Source organism: Mugil cephalus, chromosome 5 (assembly GCF_022458985.1).
Source record: "Mugil cephalus isolate CIBA_MC_2020 chromosome 5, CIBA_Mcephalus_1.1, whole genome shotgun sequence".
In the NCBI taxonomy this organism is placed as follows: Eukaryota; Metazoa; Chordata; class Actinopteri; order Mugiliformes; family Mugilidae; genus Mugil; species Mugil cephalus.
The window spans coordinates 17281207-17309020 of record NC_061774.1 but is presented as its reverse complement, the minus strand read 5'-3'; the positions used below and the strand labels follow the sequence as shown (position 1 = coordinate 17309020).

Below are 27814 nucleotides of genomic sequence, written 5' to 3'. Positions count from 1 at the left end.
AGGCAGACACTTAAGAGCAGGAAATCGAATATCATCGCAAGAGTGTTCATTCCATTACCGGTAAATAGGACTCTGTCTCTAGAGTCACCTAAGCTTGAATAAAGCTGTTTAGGCAGTGGAAAGATGAAAAACCCCACCTTACAAAACAGTCAGATAATCTATTGTGATCAAAACAAATTGCTTGGAAGTGTACTGATGGAACCCTCTGCCATGAGGGATTTTTGAGATTAAGTTATTACTCAAAATTCTTTCAATTATTAATGCAGGTAGCTTCTAAAGTTACCATTAGGTCTGAGATTAAGATGGACTAAAGTGGTTTGCACTACATCCACAGACACAATGGCAACACTGGTCTCTGTAGTTGACTATTGTGTAGCATAATGACTCAAGACAAAGAGACGCTTTTTCAATGACACTCAGAGCAGCTATGCAAGACAAGCTTGGATTCACACTTTATTTAACCTCCTCTATTAACAGGGCAAGACAAAGCAGACCTATTATCTCCACGGAGTCTTTCCAGGACATTACACATATTAAGCACTAACACAAAATCACTGGTTCAGACTAGGAAATGATATCTTAAAATAAAAAAAGAGCTCCATGAGTAAAGACTTTTTTTCCAAAGACTTAAGTCACATGAGCTATTGTGGCGGTAAGTCACCTATTCATAACCCATAAACATTTACTAGCAATTGCTCTTTGGAGCACACTGTATTCTAGGAAACATTGCCAAGTATCAGGCTTGCGATCATTTTTTTCCCCCTAATGCACTGTCCAAGATAAATTTACTCATGCTGAATAGCAATATTCATTTCAGGAACTGAACATGTAAGTCAATATTTAACCATCTTCAAGCCCACTTCTGTTCCGAGGGCACTGGCGAATTTAATTTCCGATGTGGAAAATAAATGTGTTTACTTTCAATATGCATATGTGTTTACCCTTTGACATTTTCCCATTTATCACAGATAATATTACTGCCAGCTGACAGCTGAAGATTTTTAGAAGCGGGAGGTGAGACTCGGGAACGTGTGCAAATACTATCAGATGTAATGTGCTACTTACACGTGCACTTTGACCGGCAATAAGCTGGTCGTCCTCGGTCTGCACGCTGGTCCTGCTGCGAACATCAAAGTCTTCGGTCTCAAAGTCAGAGTCGTCCAATTCCTCTGGAGTCTGTAATGGGACAACAGAGCGTGAGAAAGTGGCAAATCAAAAAAAACTACAAGGCTGGACGGGTGGTAGATAAAGCAAAGTGAGGTAAGAAAAAGTTGTTTGTAAGTAAGTGGAGAACATAAAATAATATTGGCATACTACAGCATTGTGAGCACTATTAAATAACAAACCTGCTTACTATCTATGAGGAATGTCTTGCTGCTGCCAGCCAGGGCAGCAGCAGATAAATGTCTGCTTCCCCATAGCTTGATGCAGAAACTGTAAACTCTAAATGAATTTGTAAATCAAGTGTAATGTGCTGCCTGTGCATTTTGAGAGCGAAAATGAAGGAATGAACTAGTATGAAACATATTGGGAGCAAAACACTTCAGAGTCCCATCTGTCGCTGCTATCTGTGGAGAGGCGGGTGAGGCATAAATTGTGTTCCTCTGGAATTTTGCTACTTCATCTCTGATCCTTTACCTCATCCCGCACCCTGAATACTAAACAATGAGCAACAATGTTTGCCACAAACATTAATATTCAAACTTCAATCTCAACAGGTCATGCTAAAGGCAAAATACAATACTGACAGACAGGAAAATGTATTTGGCGGCGATATAGGCACAGGGAAGATGATTCGGGCAGATAAAGGTGCATTATCATGCCTGTGCCCCTACTTGTGCTTATCCAGCTGTCTCAATACCTCCCTTCTGTAATGGATTTGGAGCCCTCACATCTAAAAATAGCTAAAGGTCTCTGAACAACCTTACAGTGCTTTATGGAATGTAAAGATGCTCTTGTTCTCTGGGGAATATGTGTACGATTTCAGATACAAAGTTGCAGTGACTCACAGGCATCTCTTTCGACCTAGACAATGCTGTTCAGTGGGGCAGCTATCACCCGCTGTGGCCTGTGAAACAGATAACCTGTGAATGTGGGAGGCTCAGACATGACAGCTCACGGTGGGCACCCAATGGGGAAACTACTGAAGAGAACCGACTACTGTAGTCTCCAGGTTAATGGAAAAAAAAAACATCCAATTGTATTGGCTGCTCTCATAATAATTAAATTTTAATGCTATTTTTCACGCTGTGGTAAAGTATACTAATCAATATTTAATTTAATAACGTGCAGCATCTCCGCTGTGTGTCTGAAAGCTGATATATTCCATTTCACCTGTTTCACCTCTATGAGGGACATATGAGCAGATGGTATCTGAAGTGTAATAATTAAGAGGAGACAGGGAGAGAGGTGAAATTATAAGACAAAGCTAGAAAGCAGGCACAGTACTATAGTGTAGCTCAACAGCAAAATACCTCACTATTATTCTTTTTGAGACATTCTGGTCAAGGCCTCTGTGGACAGTTTGTTTTTTTTCCTTCTTCTAGGGCAGAGCCAGCAAAATCACCTTGGGCTGGGAAGCACTGCACAAATCTTAAGGTAACGACAGCTGCCCCCTGTATCTAACAGTCAGCAGCCCCCTGACTTTGAGAGAGTTTCATGTCTAGGAGGCATATTCTCTCATGTCGCTGCAGGTGGGGAGAGGGCTCTGTTCCTCTGTAAAATATCCGAGGGATGTCCAACACGGACTATCAGAACATCACTTGCGAAGGTTAAAGACGTGTCTCACTTTAGGAGCCCTAACCACACACTTGTCTGTTTTGATTTAAGACTAGGCCACAGTGTTGAACACGCACGTGAGGGTTTACGGATAGCCGGAGGGTGTGCTCGAGCATGTATGCGAACATGCCTCCTAGACGAATTGTCTCGTAGCCACTTTAACTCGGCTTCTTCTCATTTTTCTCCGGAATCAGAGCCGAGCACGTATTGTTTCACATATAAACAGCCTCTAAAGGACAGCTCAGGCAGTGAGATGTCATTTTAAATAGAAATGAATGCTTGTGATATAGCTCTAATCTCATTGCTAACAACAGCTATTAAAGGTAACTTAAGAGACAGCTCTAGAGGCACTTCAGGAAATATAACTGCAAGGCTGAGAGGCTAAGCCAGTACCTGCTTAATAATCGCCACAAAACCTGAGATGATTACCTCTCACACCTGATTAAGAAATCCTGACAAACCCGTGGGAATCGCACATTTTTTTCCTCTTAGATAATAGATTATGTTTGAGCTGAGCCTCATCATTCTCTCCATTTGTCATTTGATTGCAGAATGAATCTGATGCATAAATAATCAGTAAAGAACGTTTTTTCATAAATCCTCTGTCGGTTTTAACACACGTGCACCCTGATACACACCCACTCATCCACCAGGTAGTGTTCAGGGCAACCCCATAGGCCCCGTGTTAACAGCTCAATCAATCTGGATAACAAGAGCAGAGCTGGGGCGGATGGAAATTAAACATAGTTCTCAGGCTTGTAGTCCAGGAAAAGAATGCTAATTAAAACCTCCTAGATCTCCAATCAGCTGCTGATTTCCATGCAAATACTGCACAATGGTCCATATTTAATTTGGTTTTTGTCTATGGCTGAGCATAATTATTAATGAAAGAAAGGAACAGTTTTGCACCACTGTCAAGCTAAAATGTGCTGCCAGGACTAGTAAATCTGATTCAAAAGAATAAAGTGTTGAAAATAATGAAGGACTGCAAAAAAAACAACAAACCAGTACATTGTACTAAATATATAATTAAGTTCAGCTATTCAAGGGAAGAGGTTTAAAAAACAATCCCTAAGCTTATTTCCTATATGATATTAAACATGGCAGTTTCAAGCACTTTAGCACTATGTATACTACCAAGTCTTACAAGCTATCTGTTTCACTCTTTTATAGCTCCAATGGGTTTTGTTGTCAGCTCATTGTCATTCAGTTTGGTAACGCTTCAATGGAACCCTACTACCATCTGTCTCAGTTATGGTTCTACTCAAGCAAAAGCCATTAACCCACAGACAACTAAGGCTGTTGTTACACTAGATTGCGAGTCTGGTCAATTAGGTCGACTCTTGCCTTAGACAAGATAATCACAGGCTTCGAGGGCCGTACGTATACACGTTCTCACATACCGTTAAAACAAAGCATCTGCTGCAGAGACACTGGATAAATGTTTTACTACGAGAACCAAAGACGTTTGTTTGAATGTTTTTTTTTTATCAACAGCAAATTAATATTAATTTTTACACAGGATTTGAGTTGCTTTAACGGGTATGCATTTTTTTTTTTAATTTGATTAATGGCGAAAAGCACTTTATGTACATATATAAAAAAAAACAATCCTAAAGGGAAGCACCATCATTTACACCAGACAGGCTGGAACTACCACTGCCCAGATTTAAGACAGAATAGGAAAGACAATAAATATTGTTTTCATGCTGCTGGCAGGGTGAAAATCCAGCCTTACACTGCAGAAGTGAAAGAAAAAAAAAAAAAAAAAAAACAGTGCAACTCACTCTGATCATAAGGACAGCCTTGCGAATGTCACGAATGCCATCGTACACCAGACGGGATGCATCAATGAACTCATTTTCATCCACAGGTTGCGAGGGGTTTGAGCTCAAGGCCTCCACGGCAGACTCCACTTGCTCTGTGAACCGTGGCATGACTAAAAGTAGGAGAGATGAGGGATGGGAGGAAGAAAGGAAAAAGAAAAAACACCAGTGAATATTAAACCAAACACCCAGAGAGTGGAGAAACACGACTAAAGAAAGCGCAGGGTAAACAGTGATTCGCTTCATCAATATCTGAAAAGGATGGAACTACAGTGAATGTTGCATAAACCCACTGTCTAGCCTCCACCTCCTACACACATCCAAAACAGAACCATTGGGTGAAATTGTGCAAGCATTAGCACCGAGGTGAGAATTCACCGCAGCATTTCACCTCGGCCACGCTTTCTATTTAAACTCTCTGATGTTCCTCTTGAGATGGCAGGTTATCAAAAGCTACTTGACATGAACCCATCAACCGTCAGTCTATTGAGGAAATCAGTGCGATTATTATCAATAATTTCCTCAAAGATACTAACAGGGGACTAAGATCTGCCAAGCCAATCAAACCATTTGGTTGGCCTTTATGTGATGATAAAAACATAACAGGTCATACACACAATTATCATACATGCAAAGGTATTTTATTCTGTATCAGCTGAAAAAAGCTCCAATGTGATGTTATGAGACAAATATTGAATGTCAGGCTGGTGAGTGCGTTAAACTTGGACAGATAATTTTGCACCGTGCCTAAACTGAGTGGCTGCATGAAAAATATGGAACAAAAAGCCAAAGGGAATCAATCCCTGATTCGGCATAACAGTTTTCCAATAGAAGCCTTCACAAAGCTGCCCCAGCGGCCGTGTTTTTTGCCCCATTGACAATTTGAAAACGGCTCTCGAGGGCTCTCGAGCGCATCTGCATTAATATCATTTCAAATTCAGTGTTTAGGATTTAGCTGCTACTTTATGATAGCAGCAGGAATATCGGGATGTAAGTGTGGGGGAAATGGAGCACATGGAAAAAATAGAGGATTTGGTTTTGTGCTCACAGATTGTTTACAACCCGGGGGCTTCTGTATGAAAATTACGTTAAAGATTTAAAAATGTGGTCATGCGGATATTTTATCTGTCACAGTGATTACTTTCCTCAAAATATTACAAATGGTTCATTCAGCTTAATTAAACTCACAGTAACATTGTATTATTGTCATTATTGAACTTATTGAACTAGGAATGCCAGAGACTTTCAGAAATAGGATTTTACTTGCATGCGAACTGTGCCTATCAAACATATCACAATAAACAGACAACATCCTGTAACGCAGCGCTTATGTAGATTCTTTTCCCCATTGTTTAATGCTTTTACTTAAATTTACCTAATACCTTTATTTTTAAATCAATTACCAATGTAAGAAAACTAAATTTTGGCTTTGAGTCAGAAAAGAAATCCAACCTATAAAGTGACTGGCTGGTACAATCAAAATAATTTGAATACACTGATTTCTCTTGTATCCCATTACTTTCATGCAAAAAGGGACATGAGAACATAATGATCAGGACAGTCTGTGTCTCCAGTCCTTGCCACCTTTCTGCCTTGACTGAACTCCTCATTGAACTGCAGCTTGCATTTCATGATTTCTAATTGGACCACCCTAAAGAGGGCCAAGTCATTTCCAAATCTGACATTCGGCAAGTCCTCTTGCCATCTTGTTAGCTTGCTAGTAATGGAAGTGAACACAGCGCACTTATTGCCTCGCTAATGATATGCCACATTAAGTGGAGAAAATAGCTTCTATGACATAGCTTGTGTCTGAAAACCGTACAGTTTCTGCGCAGACTAGTAACATCAGCGAGTCCGAGCCCTAATAGCTGTAATTATCTGAATACTGAATATGTAGTTATTTAATTACCTATTTAGGTGTAAAGGCAGTCTGATGGCACCATTTAACATAACTATTCTTCAACCCATTACATTTACTTTCTATGGTACCTGTGTTAGTGAGGAGCTTAGTGGCCTCCAAGACCTTCTCTGTGTAGACTCCAGGTTCGTAATTGTCCATTTCAGAAGTGACCACATGAACAACTCTGGCAGCGCGACCACGAATAGCCCCAGCGGTGCGATCCAAACCATCGACATCCTTTTCTTGCAGAGCGATGACACACTTGTTCACATCCTCAAGGATGTGGTTCTCTGGAGACAAAAAAAATAAATAAACAAAGCGCAGTTAGCAGTGTATACTTCTCATTAGAGAAAACATGTCTGACATGTCTGGAAGTGTTTATATATCTTACAAAAAAAAACACAATACATATTAAGGTAACTCTCAGCTTTATTGTCTTTACTTGTGCTTCCCAACGGCCCTTTTACATTCACGACTAAGCACACAGAAGGGAGGGCTGAGGACTAATTCTCAGACTGTTTAATAATGGGGCTCCTGTAAAATGCAAATGTCCACTGGGTAAATTATAGCCCGCCCTTAGCTGGAGGTGAGAGAAGTCACTCTGCTTAATGCTAAATGAGAAGCCTTTAACGGTGTGCCCGACAAACCATTTGTGCGCTTTAAAAGACGTGACAGGATGTCAATTTCAGATGTCCTTCTGCTGATGCTTCTGAGCATCCCTCCGTGGAGCCTAATCAGCCTACGTACGAGTCTCCTCACAAGAGACTGGCAGCACAGATTTTTTTATTATTGCCGTTTACCTTTTCTAACAAACCAAGCAATTGTAATACTGAACAACAACTGTCCACCAATGAACCTCGTATGTCTTTATAAACATTTCAAAACATCAAATTATGGGACTTTTCTTTTGAAATGGCAAAAAGTTATGACATGCAAATTGATACCACTTACCAGACACACAAAGGAAGTCATCAATTGATGTGATGTCATCAACAGCGTCGGTGAGGACGCGGACCTGCTTCTCCCACTGATCCTTGAACAAATCCATATTGTCCTGGGCCACCTTACTGTTGGGTTTGGCAGCAAGGGCCAACGCCGCATTAATCACCTGTAATCACCCAATTACAACCATTAAAGCTCAATTACAGCATAGCCCTCGGCCACAACATTAGCATAGGCTGATTGCACAAAGCCCCCACCTCAATGATAGGATTGCATCAGGAAGCAAATTCATTCCTTGGAGTGATTAGAGACACGGGGTGTTTTGAAAGAGTGAATGGAATAAAAGTAGGAGCAGCTTGTTTTGGGGGGAAAGAAACATCTGTGGATATCAAAGCTCAGGATGAATGGGAGTCATTAGATCAGATTAAAAGGAGCAGTTGCAGCTTAGTGAAGAGAGCTGGCATAGCTCAGGAGTACAGATGAGGGACTGGCAGTTATCAATGCGAGGTGTGTAATAACATCAAAACTGGACGCACGGACCGTGAAACGGGAGGTGCTGATGTTTTTTGGGGTGTTGATTTTAAACACGGCGTGAGCACTTTTAAATGTGGAACTGCGCTGCAGGATTTTGTTCATGGTTCGTGTAAGAAAGGGGGTGGAGGGGGAGGGGGCAACTACTGACCCAATAGTGTTCATAGATTCCACAAGAGTGGGTGATTTTATCTAAACAGTTTGTTTCACAGTTTAACAAAGTGTGAGCTCCCTGGCTTGTCTCACTTGTTTTTTTTTTTTTTTTTTTTTTTTTTTTTTTTTTACACTCATATGAATCCAATTGTCTTACAAAGAGATATTCAGATAGCATTTTATTTCTTTTTCACCCACAAAAGATGAGAAAAGTAGCTGTACAAGTGCTGGCAAATTGCACCAGAAGCCTGGAATTGCATGGCTATGGTTATATAATCGAACAAAGAAAAATGTGTGTTTGCAGGTGAGAAAAACAGCCCCGAATCTTTGCCTTTGTCGCTGCGCTGACATCTCTAATTGTGGTGCGCCGCATCCGACCATCTTCATTATTGTTAAAATTAATACATTGTGACAAGAGGCAAGGCAAATTTGTGGCCGATTCACTTCAAAACATCTCCGTTCATGAATCCACAATTATAGGAAGTTAAATTTAGCACCGTCAGTCTTACCTCAAAACACTGATTTATGATTAATCTGCCTTTAACATGATAATTTAATTTAGGCACAGTAAATGCAAATAAACGCATCTCTTTTTGTCTTAATGGTTACACAACTGCATATAAATAGGGCAGCAATTTTCTTCTTATTATTTTTTATATATATACTTTTAACTCCCAGTCGTCGTGTTAAAAGACAGTGTTGCAAGCCTTTAAAGATGTGAGCACTCAGTGAGCTAGAAGGTGGAAGTACCTGGGGGCAGAGGCTTTCCAGTTGAGATGCTGCCATGCGGACCAGCTTTACTCCCTCCTCATTGTTGGAAATGGAGCACGCCAGGTTGGCCACCTAAACAGAAAGCACACACAAAAAAAAAATCATTTCTTTTATTTTTTTACCAGAGACAGGGGAACTCGGAGAGATTTATTTTGAGAAAAACAAAGAAAAAGCAATACAAAGATCCATAATTAAACTTGGGTAAGTTCATTATGGCAGCCTGGTTTAGGAATTCTTCTCCATCAGAAATGGAGCAGCTCTGCAACACAACTAATCCCTGTGGAACGCAAACCCACTGCTGAGGATTAATTTATAAAGCTGCTAAAATGATACAATATGAAGTAGGAGGAAAATAAAAAGCTAAGCTGTTGAATGAATTGATAAAATAAAACTTTATTTGTTTGGCTAAAAAAAAAAAGGCAAGATGCAGCTGGTAACTCAAAGATTTGGTTATTCTCAGTGACGACTAAATCACAAGGTTGCCAGATTGCCATTACACTCCTGGAGAGGCAATATTCCTGACACTTTCAAAAACTGAGCAGCAGCATGAGAACTGCAGCGCTGAGCTAAGCAAGTCTCGCTTGCAGCTGTCAACCTTTACGGTTTGTGAGTATATTTTCATGTACTGACCAACAAATCAAGCTCTTCTACAATTATTTCTAAAAATCGCTGCAGCTTCCAGAGTAAAGTTATGCATCTACTCATATTTGCAAATATTTAGGTCACAGACTCTGAAGATTCCCATTTGTTAGTTGGGATGTGCTGGCATCAATGCTGAAACAGAACGCCTGGGATATAAGGGACTGTGCCAAAACGGGATTATCCAAAGGACAGAAAATGTGCTGAAACACAGTTAATTACAAAGGCAACGACCAACCCATGACTGCATGGGAGCAGGAAAAACAGCCACCGCTACATACTTTTTTAACAGCTTCAGTCTTTTTCCTTGTCATTTCAGTCTGTTATTTTTTTGCTCACAATTTCTTGCTGAGATCTTGGTCACAAACATAACCGATAATCAGTGAGAGTATGACATACTGTAAACCGATGCAGAGTATCTAAAATTGGGTGCAACAGATCTGTCAGTACTGATCAAAGGTTTATTTTACGTGAGCCAGACTGGATCAAAAGAAAACAGGAAATGGCATTTAAAACCAAACTAACGTTCATACTGGAGAATACTTCATAATTCATATTTCAAAAATTAACATTTCATTATTTAAATTTAAAACCTGGATTGCACAGATATAAGGTGGCAGATAAGATACTATTATTAAAGACAAGAATTGTTGTTGACGAACCTATGGGAATAAGAAAAGGGATTTTTCATTTAAGTGGTGAAGGAGGAACGGCTCACTGGCTGAAAAAGAGTGGTGGAGTGAATGAGTAATATCCTCTCCTCTTCAATCCTACATGAAGATGCCCAACCCCACCTCAAGATTCCTGAGCAATTTTGCTGATGAGACACACTTGATCCAGTGCTCTGCTAAAGCACTGAAACATTGATATAAACATATCCTGCATTACTATGCAATCACATGCAGCGACCACAGGAATAACATTCAAGGATCCACAAGGAGGAGGTGGAGGTGGTTATATAGAGAAAAAACTGCCACTTTGTGGCCAGACCCATGTTTTTACTTTTATGATCTATCACATAAGCTTTTTCCAGCTCTCACTTTGAGCCACTAGGAAAGCCATTTCAGCATAAAGGGACAGCTGAAGGAGCCAAACGAGAAAATTCTACCCTCAAGTCAACAAACACTTTCCCCCTCGCAACACTGTGCTGTATCGAATCATTTCAAGTGTCCCGGGAATCAAACTTTATGGAACAAATGGAAACAATTACAAAATGCACCTGTTGTTAATTTTAAATCTCTTTCCATTAAAAAAAAAAAACACAGCTTCACTGCGTTACATGATACACAAAGAACAGACACTTTGACAAACACAAATACCATCTGTGTGAGCAACATATAGTTTTGTTGGGAGGCTAAATGCAAAGCTGTGTTTCTTTTTTTTTTTTTTGAGTGGCTCTCTTAGTTGAAATGTTGTTAACTTGGTAACAAATAAGCTTTTAAAACCATTATTTAATTACTGTGGACATTACATTTGAATACCCATTAGGTCATCTTCATGTAAATGCCTCAGTATAGCGGAGTATGTGCACTGCATGAACAACCAGACTGACGACAGGCTTATCACTGAATACTTGTGCTGAATTCTGGCCATTTCTGTCGCTGCACCAGAGGTCCGTGAAAGCTTCTCTGCATCTCAACTTGTCATGTTGCACATTTCTGTGACATACAGTGCCTTGTCACTGCGAAGCTCAAAATCTTAACAGAATGTGCACTCAAAACAAACATCAGCTTATCGAAATAACATAAACTAAACCCTTATCTAATGTGACTACCATCACTTGAGAGACTCAGTGCTCGCTTTACGTCAAACTGAATTTGTTTCCTTATTCCCTTCATTTTCTGAATATGGGTCAGTTATAAAGTGGCTTTCATATAAATGTGTGTGAACTAATAGGCCGTTTGCCTTGGGGCAGACTACACTTGCACATGATGTCATACAGACCGAGCCCGAGATTGATGGGTCTTTGCTGTTCTGCCACTGCACAGAGGGCATGCTGCATTAACAGCGTATTCCTTCCTTCTGTGGTAAAGGACCATACATATGGTTCTCGCTTTGCAACATTTCAACTCCTCATTGACATCAGGCATGTGGCGGAGGCTCTTTTCAGAGCTGCTTACACTGCAGTTCAATCCCTGCGTGTCACAATGCCCTTGCAGGTAAATATCAACCATTTTCAGCCAAAGGTAAAAAACCAACATTTGTCCTGTGAATTCGTCATTCTTCAGATGACTGCATTACAGGTGACTTGCTCTATGTGACGGTTTCTCATGAAAATAAAAATATATATATAGACTGTCAATCTTGGTGCTGAACAAAGAGCTCATGCAAAGGAAAACAGTTCATCTTAAAACTACAGCAATTTACAGCCACGAAGACTGCAACTGCAAATGTATAAAGTGTCATTTTCAAGTAACTAGTATAAATATATGAATTTCTCAAGTGTTACAGGAGCTTGAAATTCTTTCATTCTCCTACTACAAGTAATTTTAATCAAAGCGCTGCAGTCTGTTCATCTACTCTGCTCAAATAGAGTGGGATGTAAAACTAGTTTCAATCAAGCAAGTCCACTGATGTCATGCTCTAATGCCATATGTGACACTCTGGCCTTTAGGAACTTCTTAAGGCTCTACTCCCCAGTGTGGCCCTCGTTCCCTTTGATGCTTCAACAGTTTCCCTCATGAATGTGTACATTTCCGTACTGTGGACGGACACATACAGCCAAACTCATGGCCATCTGCCTATGGGGAGAAGTCACTTTCAGAAGTCCACATATGATGGCTTTACACAGGCATCAGAGAAACTGGAAGAGATACCAGTAATGAGCACAGCTAACGTTTCTGTTAGCTTGTTGCTTTGTCTCTAGCGTCTGCATTCTCGATGCCATGCACAGAGCACAGGAGATGCAAAAATCTCAATCATTCTCAAAGCGTGCTCCAGGTTATGATCTCCAAATGCCAGCTGTCATTGGGCGGGGGGCTAGCGGCGCATATTTTCAGACAGTCTCTCCAGGGTGACAATGATAGTGTTGGATCAGGTTGTAGACATGAAAAGTGTCAAAAATAACTGAGAAACAAATGGAATGAGACAAAGACATGTGATGTCTGAAAGGTAGGATTAAAGAACATGTGGTACTGGTCAGTGAGATGCAGTCCATCAGTCTGCTGCGGCAAAGGCGGCCTTTTGGGTAGAAGCAGCACTTATTTCTGAGTTGTTTTTGCTATGGCTTCACATCAATGACCTTTTTGTGAGTTCACTACAAAATCAAATTAGAACGATGACTCTGTCTTAAACAAAAAAACAGAAATCTAAGAGAATTGAAATCTTCACAGATTTGTTTTCATTCAGGGCAAAGATCACAAAGAGATGTTTTTGTGGGATTGTAATCTCAAAGTATCATAAGAAAACCTCTGACAACAGAGAAGCTGAATGCAGATTGATGCTTTCCATAAAGTAAACTAAAATCTCACTGTTCTGTATTTGGGTCAGGTTTTGACTGTGACATTACCTCGATCAACTTGTTGGCATGCTCACGGAACACCTGTGCATATTCCTTCACTTCTTTCTCGTTGCCATTCTTGGCAGCTTCAATCAGGACCAGGAGGGGAACATTGGTTTCCAGGAAGGAGTCAGAGACATGGTCCATGACAGCTTTACGCAGCTGTGAAATAAGAAATTAAACAAAGAAAACACACCGTTATTAGTATTCCATCCTGCGCATATGTTGTGGGTAAGGAGAGGTGTCTTATCACACAGCTTCCATACATACTATCACATAAGGATAGGATTACCAGACATTATTCAAGATATTTGTTACACTTTAAAAGACACTGAGGTTTTGGGCAGGTTGAAGAAATAGTGGGAAGGAATTAAAGTTTAAAACAAACCTGTCTGCGCAGGTCTCTTGTCTTCTTTGTCATCCTGTCGATAGCCGTGTTCAAAGCATCGCTCCTGTCCTTCCTTCCCGCCTGAAACATAAACATCGAGAGGAATCGAGTGAGTACAATGATGCGGTGACAGATATGTTCGCAACAAATTTGTTGAGGGCGACAATAACATATATCCTGATAAGCCAAAGGATCAGACTTGAGTGCAATCAATCTTTTGATCCAACATGAACAGATTAAACAGTTTGTGGACTCGAAAAAACGAATCCGCAGACACAACGTGGCATCAGAATTTAGGCTCCTTCCTTATCCCACTTGCATTTGCTCTGTGCTTGATTTTCTTTTCTTTGAATTGTTTTGAAGCTAATAGGACACCTGAATAAAAAAATATGTGTAAAATTATTAACCAATCACACTTGTTAACTGCATAAAATTACATCATTTACAATAGTCTCCCCAAAAGAAATGTAAATGTATGTCCTGTTTTGCTTAGTATTGCATTAAAAATCTAAGTCAGTAGATTACTTCCCATTTAAAGTATGGCACAAGCAGGGCTTGAATGTCTATTAGGACAATCTTGGGTTGCATCCAGACTTCCTAAGTTTAGAGGTTTGTTTTTTTCCATCCTCCGCCCTCTCCTTGCCTGATCACTTCCCTCTCTTCTCGCTCCTTATCTGTCCCCCATTAAGTTCTATCTTTCATGCCTAAAATCCATTTCCTGTCAGTTTTGGTAAACAAACATTCAAAACAGGCCTGCCGGGAATGTGCCAATTGCAGCTTTATTTGAGGAAATATGGTAATTGAGGAAGCAGAGGACGCTCAGAACAAATACATGCATTTATGAAAGCTTAACAGTTTTTGGCTGTTGCTGAATTAAGTCGTCGACAGTTCAGCCTCATGCTATTCACTCAACAACTTTCCTACACTTGTTCGTGTTACTCAGTACAATTTAAACAGTTTTGGGAAATTACCAGCGTGAGAAAAGTACCAGCAGGTAGCCTACTGCAGCCACAGAAAACATAAGTGGTAGTCACAATACTAAGTCAGCCATGAAGTGTGTACATAAGGTCAGGTTACAGCACAGTGGTAACAGTGAAAGAGCTGGGATAAGAGGTAAGTTAGCCAGAGGAATAAATGGAAACGCTGAAGATTGTTTCAAAAACTTGCTTCATGTGGTCAATATATTATGCACAGAAACAGAGCTGAGTTAAAAATAGCTAATTTGAAGAATATCTGTACTATCTTTAATGTGGACCACGCCCTCTCGAGTGCTGCCTTACATCCAAAACTATAGTCACAGATGAATAAAAAAACACCATCCGAGTCATATGAAAACACACTTGCTTTATTGTTTCCCACTAATTTTAATCCACCGGTGCCCAAATCATTTTGTCGTTCTGCATTATAAGAGGCCATTTGCCTCTGAGGGCTTAAAAAGCCAAAATCAATTCACAACAGTAGCAACTGCAAAACACTGCTCTGGCCAAACTAAGAAATGGATTGACTCGTGTGATAGGTGACTCTGTAGCACGGTGCTAAACATGAGCACTCTGACCATGTTTTGGAAAGTCAGGCAGGCTAACAATAATGTCAGCATTTTCAAAACAATCTGCTCTCCTCATCAAACCTTACGGGCTGAGGCCAGGATTTTCACATAGCTCTATTTCTGAAGTGAAAAAATGGCAGCTTGGATGCAGTTTCTGAAGGAAAACTCTAAGCTAAGGAGGAACTATCTCCTATATACATATATTGACATTATAGTTGAGCTCTATTATTTACTCATTAATAAAAAAAAACAGCTGTTATAAGGCTGTGAAAACACATTTAAAGTGATGCTGAAGATAATCGTCTCTTCAACACGTGTCTTCACCTTCAAGGAGAACGTATGTTCATTAAAAGGTTACATTTCATGACACATGGTTAACCGTGTGAATTATGTACAGCAACAGTGCCACACTATAGGCAGCAGTCACACAGCTGAGTGCGAGGCAGCAGTCAGAGCCCTACCCACTGCAACCCACTGAGAGCACAGAAATGTTCAGTCACATTTTGCAAACCACTCAAGCACAACTTGAAAATCTAAAACTTTCAGGACGGATGGAGAGGTGGAGCGAGAGAGGGGCATTGGAGTATCACAAAATTAGTACAATTAGATGAACATGAAGAGGGTAAGAGAGAGAAGGAACCGGTTGGACTGGTTCATCCCACTTGTATGGTTTAAATCAACTGCAACATGCCACCATCCGTGGTGGTGGTGGTGGCATTGACCTGCCCCATCCCCCACTGCCCTTTGCCCATTGGGGGGTTGTGCATGTAGTTAGGGGCCAGGGAGATCCAGCAGCACTAATCCCCTGTGATTTTTTTTTTCTGGCTGGATGCAGTGCTGTGGTCGGGCTTTGGCCTGCTCTGCCCGTGCTCTCTCAATCCTATTCCATTCATGCTTAGCCTATATTTCATTTCCACACCAGAGGGTTCTAAAGCACTTCTTCAGGTGCTCATTATGGAGGCAGTTCTCTGAGGCATCTTTTATGATACTCAGGTGAGTCTCTATCCATCTCCTCTGGGACAGATTTAGGAACATCCTTTTCTTCAAAAGCAGTAGTCAGCTTGATTATTTCAAAGATCGTAGCGAGTTGACTCTTCACACAGCTCAGCAATACTATTTTTCAATGTTTCGACAACTCCACTTGATGCCCATTTTAAGTTTTAAATTAGCTTTTTCAACATGATGAACACCTAATGAAAAACAAACACAACCAAATCCAATATCCCAATGTTAAGGCATTTTCTTCTCCATATTTGCCTCTCAGGAGTGCAAGCAGTGGACCATCTTCTACAGCAAAACAACACCTTGAAGTTGACTGTCCAAATCTGTGTTCATCTATTCTACCTTAAAAAGTGGCCATCATAAAAATTAATTATGGAGTAATAAGAATTTTAAAGCCCTGCATGCAGTTCAGTTATTCTGCAATTTGAGATTCTATCATCTACTACCAAAGGGCAATGAAATTTTATTCTTTGCAACCATTAAATTCAATTGATTGTGACATGTCCAACAATATTTAAAACCCATATGAAGTAACTTCACTAAAAGATATTATATATAAATTCATTATAATAAATGTCTATAAAGCAGAGATAGGTAACCAAGTGCCCATGTGTGTTTATACTTTTTCTTCTTTCTAATATTTGGCAGCTTCAAATCTAAATTATTGAATTTACCTTCTCCCCAATTTCCGACAACATTAAATGATTAAGGACGGCAAAGGATATCACATTTTTATTTGGCACGGTTGCTCAAAGGGTCCAGTCAAAATAATACCAAGATACTGTCTTGGACCCTTATTAGATTTTAAACAGCAAGCCTAATTTAACTTCAGAGCAACCCATCACACATCACATGCCAGCGCTCAAAAATTAAAGCACTGCACTCAAGATATGTAAATTATGAATATCAGCCAGATCCCCTATGTTAGCAACGCATGGTATACACTTTCCTGCTCAGAGAAAAGGCAGTTCGGCAAATTTCAATGGTCCTGTTGACCGGAGACACAAGTTAGAAACTATGTGTTGCTTTTTGTTATTCCGTTTCTGTCCCTAGTATACATTTATACATAGTGCCTGCAAAACAACAGCAAGGCGAGGCGGAGATTTACAGCTGTGGTTAATTTCAACAGCAAGCTGCCGCAACACGTTCAAGATATCAATATTCTGATGGTGACGAGCCAGTGGGAGGGAAGGGGGATGCAAAAGGGAGGTGGAGGAAGACTACGGTGCACAAGCGCTGTGTATGAGGCAGAGAGCAAGTGACTGAGCGAGAGAGTGAGAGGGTGTTTGTGTGTGTGGGAGAGAAAAAGAGAGAGAGAAACAGTAGTGATGATCGACGCCAGGCTGCCACCACTCTGTAGCAGTGAGTGGCTGCAACAAAAAGCACAGAATAACATCCCTGACTCGCTGCTCTGCTTTTTTTCCCCCCTCTCTCTCTCTCTCTGCGTCTCAGCTTGCAGACGAGGGCTCCGCTCACAGCTCTGCAGAGGCTATGCTGAGACTGAGCCGGCATCGGAAGCAGGATCTCTGGCTGCCATCAACAAGTTAGGGTTGGGAGACCACAGCCATGAAAGGGAAAAGCTTGATCTTCGAATAACCGCCTGAGCTGACATCATTGCAGCGGAAGGGAACCAAAATAATAAAAAAAGGAAAAAGAAGAAAAAGGGAGAGGGGGGAGATCTGTTCGCTGGAGTCGCTCTGGATGCAACTGATCAACTTAAATATATATATATATATATAAATATTTATTTTCAAGGATACGTGAGTTGGAGGAAAAAACTTCATCCTTGAGCTTGGATTTTAAGGGACTCAAGAAAAACAACGGGATTAAACATCATCTCGGGACATGGAATTTCATATTTTGTTTCAATTGGGTGGGTTCAGAATTGCTTTATTTCCAAAGAGGCTGATTCCTTTTGTGCTCACTCAAAAGGGCTTTTTCCCTTTGGATTTTTCTTCCATCTGGTTGCTCCAAGAGTCTGCGGAAAAGGACAGTTGAATGCAGCCTCCGATGTGCACAAAAGAATGGGTAAGTTAGTCCCTTTATATGGCAGGTCGGGACATGAATAGGGAACACAAGTAAGAGCGAGGGAGGCTGAGGACTAAAAGCTCTTCTGCCTAGTCTATTTACTGCAATGGTCCTTCATTTTCAATTCTTCTTCGACACATGGTTTGGGAAGATTACGTTTTTAAATACCGTAGCAGACCTTTAAAGTGATGAAAAAGGTTTAAGAATTAATAAAAAACTAAATCAGTTCTTTTTTAATCCTAAGGTCGACAGCACATTTGAGCTGCTCAGAAATGGGAAAAAAAAAAAAACATAACACAATAATGGCCAAATGAATGACAGTAATGAGAAAGAAATTAGAGGGGGTATTCAACCCCAACTGGAGAGCACGACGTGTGAACTACATAAGCTTAATATAAATAGTAAGGGAGTGAAAGCTTAGCTCATGCATGCAACTGATCATTAGACACCTCAGTATATGACATTTCCATTAAACCTAACCTCAATTGTGTTTACATACATTGTTGAAGTTGTCACTTCAAAATGCATTAACTGCTTTACATAACGGCAAAAAAAGAGAGCATACACAGACAGCACTATAACTGCCACCATGAATTAGTAATAAGTGCTCTGCAGAGATTAGCTTTCCCGCCCCACAGTTCATTTTCTTGTCTTTGAACCCACCCAGGTTTCCATTCAAGGTGGCCATTGGTGGGACATGCACCAGCGGCTCTGTGTGTGATCAGCATGCTCCTTGTGTGCCTGCTGTCTCCTGCATCGTGCACAACCTGCCCTCAAAAATGCCGCTGTGAGGACCTGCAGTTCTACTGCGACACCCAGGGGCTTAAGGCTCCCCCAGATGGCGTGGACAAGGGAGCCCTGGGGTTGTCACTACGCCACAACAGCATCACTGAGCTGAGCCCCGATCAATTCTATGGGTTCAGTCAGCTTACTTGGCTGCATTTGGACCACAACCAGATTACCACAGTACAAGAGGATGCCTTTCAAGGGCTCTATAAACTGAAGGACCTCAACCTGAGCTCCAATCGTATCACCAAGTTGCCCAACACAACCTTCATCCACCTCATCAACCTCCAGATACTGGACCTGTCCTTCAATCAGATGACTGCATTGGAACCAGAATTGTTTCATGGACTAAGGAAGCTCCAAATACTCCATCTCCGCTCCAATTTACTTCGCACCACACCTGTTCGTGCATTCTGGGACTGCCGCAGCCTGGAGTATCTGGGCCTGAGCAGCAACCGTCTTCGGAGCCTGGCTCGGAATGGATTTGCTGGGCTCATTAAGCTTAAAGAGCTCCACTTGGAGCACAATCAGTTGACCAAGATTAACTTGGCCCATTTCCCTCGCCTTGTTGCCCTCCAATTTCTATATCTGCAATGGAATAAGATCAGCAACCTAACATGTGGCATGGAATGGACCTGGACCACTTTAGAGAAGCTGGACCTCACAGGAAATGAAATCCGTGTCCTGACACCTGACGTGTTTCAAACGCTGCCAAATTTAAAAATTTTGCTGCTGGATAACAACAAACTAAGCAGTCTGGATTCCCAAGTCATGGATATGTGGCAGTCTTTGGGTACCATCGGGCTGTCCAGCAACCTTTGGGAATGTACCAAAAGGATTTGCTCTCTGGCCACTTGGCTTAGCACCTTCAAGGGAAGGTGGGAACATTCCATTCTCTGCCATAGTCCTGAATATGCCCAAGGTGAGGAGATACTTGATGCTGTTTACGGATTCCAGCTTTGCCAGAATTTTTCAGCGCCAGTTGTTCAGACCATTAGTACAACCACTGACGCTACTACAGCTGCAGAGATCACAAGCTCCTTGTTTGGAATTATGCAGCCGACTCCCACGCAGGACTATGCAGAGGATTTTGGGAGCTTTACCACATTCACAACCACTACAACCACAACACAAACACCACGCACTGCTCAAGCAACTACTGCTCCATTGGAAGAGGCAGCTGTAACGGATGACTTCTCAACAATGGACAACACTGCTATGACTCATAGGGTTATCATTGGAACTATGGCCCTTCTATTTGCATTCTTTTTCATCATTTTCGTTGTGTATATCTCACGGAAGTGCTGCCCTCCTACCCTGCACCGGATACGCCACTGTTCGGCTATTCAGAACCGCAGACAGATGAGGACCCAGCAGCGACAGCCTATGGCAGACCTAGCAACACAGGTACCCTATAATGAGTATGAGCCCAGCCATGAAGAAGGGGCACTTGTGATCATCAACGGCTATGGGCAGTGCAAGTGTCAGCAACTGCCTTACAAAGAGTGTGAAGTATGAACTCTTATTTATTCCTAGAGCATATGGTTTGTCATTTGACCATTTCAGATGATACAGGGTTTGCTTTTTTTGATTTTTTTCCAGTTTATGTAAAAAGCATAATTTCTACAAGTGAGATTTAAGAATATGTGAGAAATGTTGAATACTACAATGGCAGAGGTTGGACAGTGAAGGGACGATCTAGAGATAGTCACAAATTTATTTTTCTATGAATGCAAGGTTGTTAATATCAGGCAGGGGCAATCATTTTAAAGAAAAAAAAATTGTAAACTGTGAGAATTGTCTCCACATTGTCTTGATATTCTGCAGCACAGTGAAACTACTTTGCCAAATGGCCCTCTGCTAACAGAACATTAAGTGAAGAAATGTGATTTATGTCGTATTTCTTTTAAACAGTATATAGTTGAAATCATGTTTCTACCTGCACCATAGGCACTGTAAGCCAAACACTGAATCACCGGGGCAAATGAATTGGTGCAATGATCATGTTTTGTTTTATAGATATATTGTTTTGGGAGAGCTATGATACATAAAAGGGCACCAAGACCAAACTTAAATTCTGAACTATAACTGTAAAATAAATATCGCTATTGTTATGTTGCAAATAAAGATAAATAAGGGAGAAAGAACCCAGAAATTCTATTCTATTCAGTAAACTCTGAAGATAGTTTCACAAAATCAGACATGAGTCAATTACAACAACCTGTTTCCTTCTTAAAGAATATATTTGGGTGGCCAGCAGGAAAAAAAAAGAAAAAAAGCTGTCCTTAGCCAAAAGACAATATATATTTTTAGTCATTTGGAATTCTTCCAAAATGTCTTCTGTTTCAGAGAATTTACGTTTAATTTAATAAATTGGAAAGATTTCATTATTAAATCAGACTTTAGCTTGTGAAAGCAAAGCTGTTTAGCTGCTGACTCAAGCTGTTGGGGGTTTGAGCTCCCACCCACGAGGGCCAACTACCACAAATAAATTCTCAACCTGGGGGACACACTGAGCATTGTTCAACTGTCCTTAATCTCCTTTACACCATGCTGTTGAGCCAAAATTCGGTGATGTCAACCTCACTTCCGAACTCAATGATTAGACCTTTAAATGTATAGCAATCCGTTCATGAATTTTCCTTTTCCTCAAATGCCACACAAACTGTGACCATAATATTTCCAGCAGGTTCATCTTGTTAAGTACAATTTGCAGATTTGCAATAGTATAGAAAATGGTAGCAAGTGAAAGGGTAATGAACAGTGCAAATGCCAGATAGCTGAGCATTTCATTCTGAAAATACAACCTTTCCCAGTAGCCCCTGCTCTTTACTGCTTGCACACTAATCAGGACTGACAGGCACAAGATTGAACCAATTAAGGCAAGGCAAAAAGAATCTAATATTCTGTCACCTACACCAGTGATCCAGCAACATTTCGCCGTTAAACCACTCAAAAAAACAGCTCTAGTATCATCATGCTCTGCATCCCACAAAAACATCAGTGAACGTTTCATTGTAAGACATTGTTCTTGTCAGGGAATTGTCATTTATGATCTTAACAATGCCTCCGTGGTATATAAATAAATATTATTTATAAAGGTTTCTGGCTTAGCGATCACAAGTGTCAAGTTAAACTGCGGTCAATACCCTGAGAGCAAATGGAGATCCAGTGATAAGCAAACAGCAAGCCTGGGTCAGGACACATTTGTATGCAGCAGGGAGAGGATGTGCATTAGCATCAGACTAAAGCTGCTGCCGCAGCTTCGCACTTCTTTGTGTTCAGTTTGGTAGTGGGGGCAGGGTGAAAGAGAGAGATTGAGGGGTATCGAGGGGAACTGATGGGACGACGGAGAGGTGCAACTATTAGGTAATGAAATGATTGAGTTTATGAAAACCAATAAGAATTTGGCCAAGTAAAAGTAGTAGAGAATGGAATGATCACAACAAAGCAGCAGCAATTTGACTATTATTCAACAGATGAGCCATCCAAGGTTTGAACGCTGCCAAATTCCCAACCCTACTCCAAATATTCATTTTTCCACCCCAACTGTTTATTATGTCTCTCAGTGTCTGCAATTAATAAGATAAAATGCTTGTGATAGCACAGAACCTCGAAGTCAGAAGTCTGGATGCGAGCAATTAGGCTGCAGGTCATTGGCGTATGTCCCTTGGAGGTAAGCAGGAGGTACCATTTGTGGCTTTGTCTCTTTATTGAGCTTGTCAAAATTTGGCTTCAAACATCTAAATGAATGCTTGTGTGTCAATGTATCTCAGCACATGCTCATAGGATGCCTCCAACAGCCTAATGAAGTGCTTATGTAAACCAAAAATTGCTAAAACAATGCTTACATTGACCACATTTCCAAAGCCGTGAACCTCCACTTTCTAATTTAGTTTTCTTCCAGCTTCGCACTGCTTTTGCTATTGCCCTTCCAATCTGTCTTGCATGCTCAACAGTCAAAATTCAGTTAAATATTTCTTAATGTCATACAACAAACATTAAGGAGAGACTTCATTCTCTGATAACACTGAGAATGGGGATGTATATGGAACTCCTATAAAGTTCTGTCAATCACTTGACATTTCACTGTTTAAGATTACAGTTGTACTAAGTGACTGAAAATCCACAAAATTTGTAGAAATATGCATCCCTTTGCACTCTGGCTCTTTGTAAACAGTTTTTGTTTCCTCTTGTCATTCTCTAGCCCTTACCCTCTACCTAAAAAATAATAATATAACTAAAAAAAAAAATAAAACAAACATGCAAAAAACAAAACAAAACAAAAAAAAAGTGAACCAATCCCCTCTCTCTTACCCAACCTCTTTGTGCAAAATGAATGCTTTTCTCTTCCCATTTTCCTTTTGTATTGTAATATGTACAATTTCATATCTGTATAGTGGATAAGATGTGCCAAACTGAAAAAAACATTGTCCCCTCAAAACATATATTTTTTAAATAAAATGGTTATAATTTACAAAGTGTTTGCTAACTGATGGATGCTCACAATGTGGTTTGGTCTTTCATTTGGGTTTGGTTAAATGCATTAATCTTTAGTTTACAAAAATCAAACAAAATTAAACCCAACTTTTGATGAAATTCATATGTATCAGTCTATTTTGAAACCCTCATTTATTATATTTGATCCTACCTTAGAGTTGAAAGTACAGAGGATGTAGGATCAATTTGATTCCAAATCCATTCCACAGATGTATTTGAACAAAATAATTGCATTATCGAGTTTACAAGATAATGAGGTAAAAATTTCAATGTGGGCATACAGAATGTCAATAAGGAAGAGTGATGCTCTATCATTAAGGATGTGAATGTGATGAAAAACTTAATTTCTCCATATAATTAACCATTGGATAAAATGGTTAACCATTAAGTTGATTAAATGCTCCAAGAAAGCAAGTCACATTGCCCAGTTGGTTTTAACCAAACACTTTCCAATATTAAACAGAGAAGTGTCCAATTGTTACAAGGAATATCAAATAACTGGAAAACAGCAACTAAGTGAGATGGAAATCACCAAGAGAGCATTTATTGCTTGCTGGGTTTTAGTACACACAGTGGTAAGCACTGATGTCGCCCAGCGAGAAGGTTGAGGTTCAAGTCCAGATCGGGCCTTTCTGGGTAGAGTTTGCATAAAAGCCTCTATTTGCATGTTCTCCCTGTGTCTGTGTGGGTTTTCTCTAGGTACTCCAGCCTCCTCCCACCTCCAAAGACATGCTCATTAGGCTGATTGTTGACTCTAAATTGACCCTAGGTGGTTGTTTGTCTCTGTGTTAGCCCTGCGAAAGGCTGGCAACCTGTCCAGGGTATACCTCGCCTCTCGCCCAATGACAGCTGGGATAGGCTCCATCAACCCCCGCGACCCTAGTGAGGATTAAGCGGTATGGAAGATGAGATGAGGACAACTTTAGGTTTCCAAACTCTGAGGACTCTAAGCAGGTTAGAACCGCAAACATGATGAACGAGGGTGAACAGGATCAGATTTACAAGGACTGTCTCAGAAAATTTTTATAATACACATGTAGAGATTGACAGAATGTCTACATTAAAACACACAGCTGGTGTTTATTACAATACAAATTTATAAATCATTTCACCATATGCCAATAACGAAGACTTACATAGAGGCATTGAAAGAAGAGAAACAACACCTTGTTGCCTGGTAAGTCAAAGTAAGCCTTTTTTTTATAGAACAAGACAACTGACATCTATGATATCAAATGGAGATCAGAGGTAAATGGCGTAGAACCATGCTATGCATCTGACGTATCACTAAACTACTTAACTAATAACGATTTTTGTTAAGCACTGTTCTTAAGTACTCATTATTAAAAGCTTATATTAAATGGTGAAAAGCTGTAAGAATAGTAGTAAGTAGTAGTATTTAGTATGTAAGTAAAGTATGTAGAATTAGTTTCTTGTTCCTTTTAAGCCAGGCTCAGACTACAAGAGATGGTTTTTTTCAGCTGTTCCGACATTTGAAGGACAAATCCAGTAGGACGTGGCTAAATAACGAGGTTCTGACCAGATTATCTATTAAAGGATTAATATGAAACATTTTTCATACTTAGAATTTAAAGTTTGTGTCAGAACTTTAACAATAACAATAACAGAAAGATATGTCTACTAGGAGACATAACAGAAACAGATTGTAGAAGAATGGTACATTAGGACATTTTAGTTCTTGCAGTGAAGGTTAGCTTGTATATTACTGTTGACATATAAGCTCTCATCTCTATAAAAAAAAAAAAGGACACTTTGCAATGACTGCATCCCTCACTCTTTAGTTTTAGTTTTGTGATACAGCAACTTGCTGTATTATGAAGTTACTACAAGTTGTTGCAGCACAGTTTGTTTCGTTTACATCAGCTTCCCAGTAAGATTATGTAATAGGACGTCATACTCCCAGACTGGTTCCTCTGGTGTGATACTCTAAATAATATCTGGCAGTGTGTGTTGACATTTGTGGTGCCTGCTATGTTTAATGTGTTATGTTAGATGTGAGCATATGTGAATTGTCACTATGAGCTCAACATTGGTCAATTATTTAGCCTCAGTGTTGTCATTTTTATTTTTACAACTTCCAAGCCATTTGTACCTGCATCCTTTGTGTAGAGTTACCATGGCTACGGATAGGAAACAAAATGGATAGCATTCATATTCTCATCCTTCAGGAAATATGAAAGACAGATCAGTAACACACTGCCTTGATCATTAACCCATCTACTATTAAATTTAGTGTAAACCAGCAAAGTGTATTATCTACCGTAGAAATTACTAGAATGACACTTGAATGACACTTGGTAAGTTTCATTGGTAAGAGCCATTTCTATCAACACCAATCAAAAATCTCTTCCAGCTGAACATGCTGAAAGGACAATTCAACCAATTTAGTGTATGTATAGCAGTTTCCAAAGATGCCAACATTGTTAAGGAATATAGGCTATCCAAGAGCCACTTCAACTTTACCTGCTTTTTTTTTCTGATGAGGTCCACACAAAGTCAGCTTCAGTAATTAACCTGCTGAGTGTACCCAAGTGGTGAAGGCACTAAACTGACGAGTCTGACAGCACGGCCTCAGTAGTCTGCTGGGTTCAAGGGCTTATAGTCCATGTATGCTTGAGGTATTCATTATGAGGCCTCCAATAAATCTGCAAAATGCTTACTAGGAAGGGCATATTGATCTGGGTACCGGCAAATACCCCCTAATGTACTTATTGCTGGGGGTCCAAGCGTAAACAGAGATTTGCAGTGTCTGTGTAAAAAAACTTACCAAAAAAAAATGCTGAACTTACTGTCTTTTAGATCAACTTCACTTTTTTTTCACATTTCTTCTAAGTAGCAGACCCAGTCAAAAACATATTTTGAACACCACTGCGTGACATACAGCAAACACACATATATTTGCTAATAAACTATTCAAAAGCTGTTCAGTATATTTATATATAGTATATTTAAACCCAGAAAAATCAGATGTGCTATTTGCTTAATAGTTCACAGTCTTTTGAGCAACAAGAAATCCACAGAACTTCAAAGATTAATCCCCCAGAAGCATTGATGCATTGGAGTAAATATTAAGCTAACCAGCATCTGAGAAACAATATTTTGAAGCTAAAAGTAATCAGTCAACTATAGACCAACACTGCTACAGCATCAACCAGTGGCTCACTCAACAAGACTTTTAGCAGTGTTCTAGCTTTTTTCCTATTTGTGATGCATTGGTCAAGTTAAAATGTAGTCATTAAGAAAAACACATGGTCCAGTCCAACCACTGCTGCCACCCACACAGGTTTTCACCAGGTGTTTCGCTTCTATTATAAATCTACCACAGTGCAGGTTAAGTGAAGTGATTAACTACTCTTCGTGTAGGTACTAATGTCAGTGTGAATGTGTTGTTGTATCCAGGTGTTAGAATGGTGGATTGTCCGAAGGGTTTACTAAAATCATCTGAATGTGTCTTTAGGCAGACTCAGGATACATGTTAAATGTTATAATATTAGTAACGAGTGCCTGTTTAGTGCACCACATTGGAAGAACTGGATAAGAAATCAACAGAACATTAACCTGTTTAATAATACCATGAAGTAAAGCAATCCCAGTCCTCCTACTGATGTCATTTAATATCATATAGATTTGAACACAGTAATTTCCTGTTGCCAGGGTCAGTGGCACATCTGATGAAAACAAAGGAACTTGCTACAGTCGATTAGGTGCGTGCACTTGTTAGATGCACGGATGGGGTTCGCCTTCCAGTGAAGCACACTCATCACACTACAGCTCACTCGTATTCTGTCTCCCTCATATTCAAGGGGATGCAATTCTCTGTCCATACACACCTGCAAACAGCATCTTAGTATCCTGTTTTTCTTGTATTTTCTTTTAGCATTGACACCTCCAGCTACAGGAAAATTACTTATCAGATTTATCAGTCTGAGAAGCACTTAAAGGGCATAATGATATTCAGCACAAAAACCCATTTGTTCATTTGATCAGGTTTAGACTACAGTGTTATTAAAGAACGACTAACCCACAGAGAATTAGCATCTGACTCACTTCATTGCATCTTTCAGCTGTTTAGAGTGTTTAAGCATCAAAACATTCCAGTTTTAGTTAGTTCTCAAGCTGTTACCGGTAGAAGAACTCTCCAAAACACTCTGTGCTAGGCAGTGAAAGTGAAAAGATCCGGCAAACATTAAACATTACTGCAGGAATATGAATGCATTAACCTATAAAGACAAAGACAGCAATGCAATACAATCATTTAGCACCAAAAGCTAAGATAAGCATGTGAAAACAACAAGCTTACTGAAGTAAAAAGGGTGCGTCATCTACCGGCCAGAAGAGCCAATCAAAAAGCCCAGTATTCACCAACAAAAGATTGAGATCGAGGTCTGAGAAATGTTGCCTGACGTGTTGTTACTGACAGACAAATGTTTTATGTTGACGGTAAATATGTGAAACCTTGGGGACACTAAATCTTTCTCTTTACATTGCGTGGAATGCAATTTGT

The 27814-nt window shown here is 40.1% G+C and overlaps 2 protein-coding genes across 2 annotated transcripts in view; one reads left to right on the top strand and one right to left on the bottom strand.

Moving 5' to 3' along the window:
• The window catches only part of ctnna1 (catenin (cadherin-associated protein), alpha 1), a 69172-nt gene that overhangs the window by 18726 nt on the left and 22632 nt on the right, over positions 1–27814 (bottom strand). The window contains exons 8-14 of the mRNA XM_047585568.1: positions 13428–13508; positions 13049–13201; positions 8881–8973; positions 7456–7612; positions 6594–6794; positions 4566–4717; positions 1066–1176 (exon numbers count right to left, since the gene is read on the bottom strand). Of these exons, the coding sequence (XP_047441524.1) occupies positions 1066–1176; positions 4566–4717; positions 6594–6794; positions 7456–7612; positions 8881–8973; positions 13049–13201; positions 13428–13508 (948 nt within the window). The remainder of the gene's footprint in view (positions 1–1065; positions 1177–4565; positions 4718–6593; positions 6795–7455; positions 7613–8880; positions 8974–13048; positions 13202–13427; positions 13509–27814) is intronic.
• lrrtm2 (leucine rich repeat transmembrane neuronal 2) lies at positions 1124–23298 on the top strand. The gene is made up of 3 exons (XM_047585569.1): positions 1124–1260; positions 17428–18003; positions 18671–23298. The coding sequence occupies exons 2-3, from the start codon at positions 18000–18002 to the stop codon at positions 20305–20307; spliced, it is 1641 nt and encodes a 546-aa protein (XP_047441525.1). The 5' UTR covers positions 1124–1260; positions 17428–17999; the 3' UTR covers positions 20308–23298.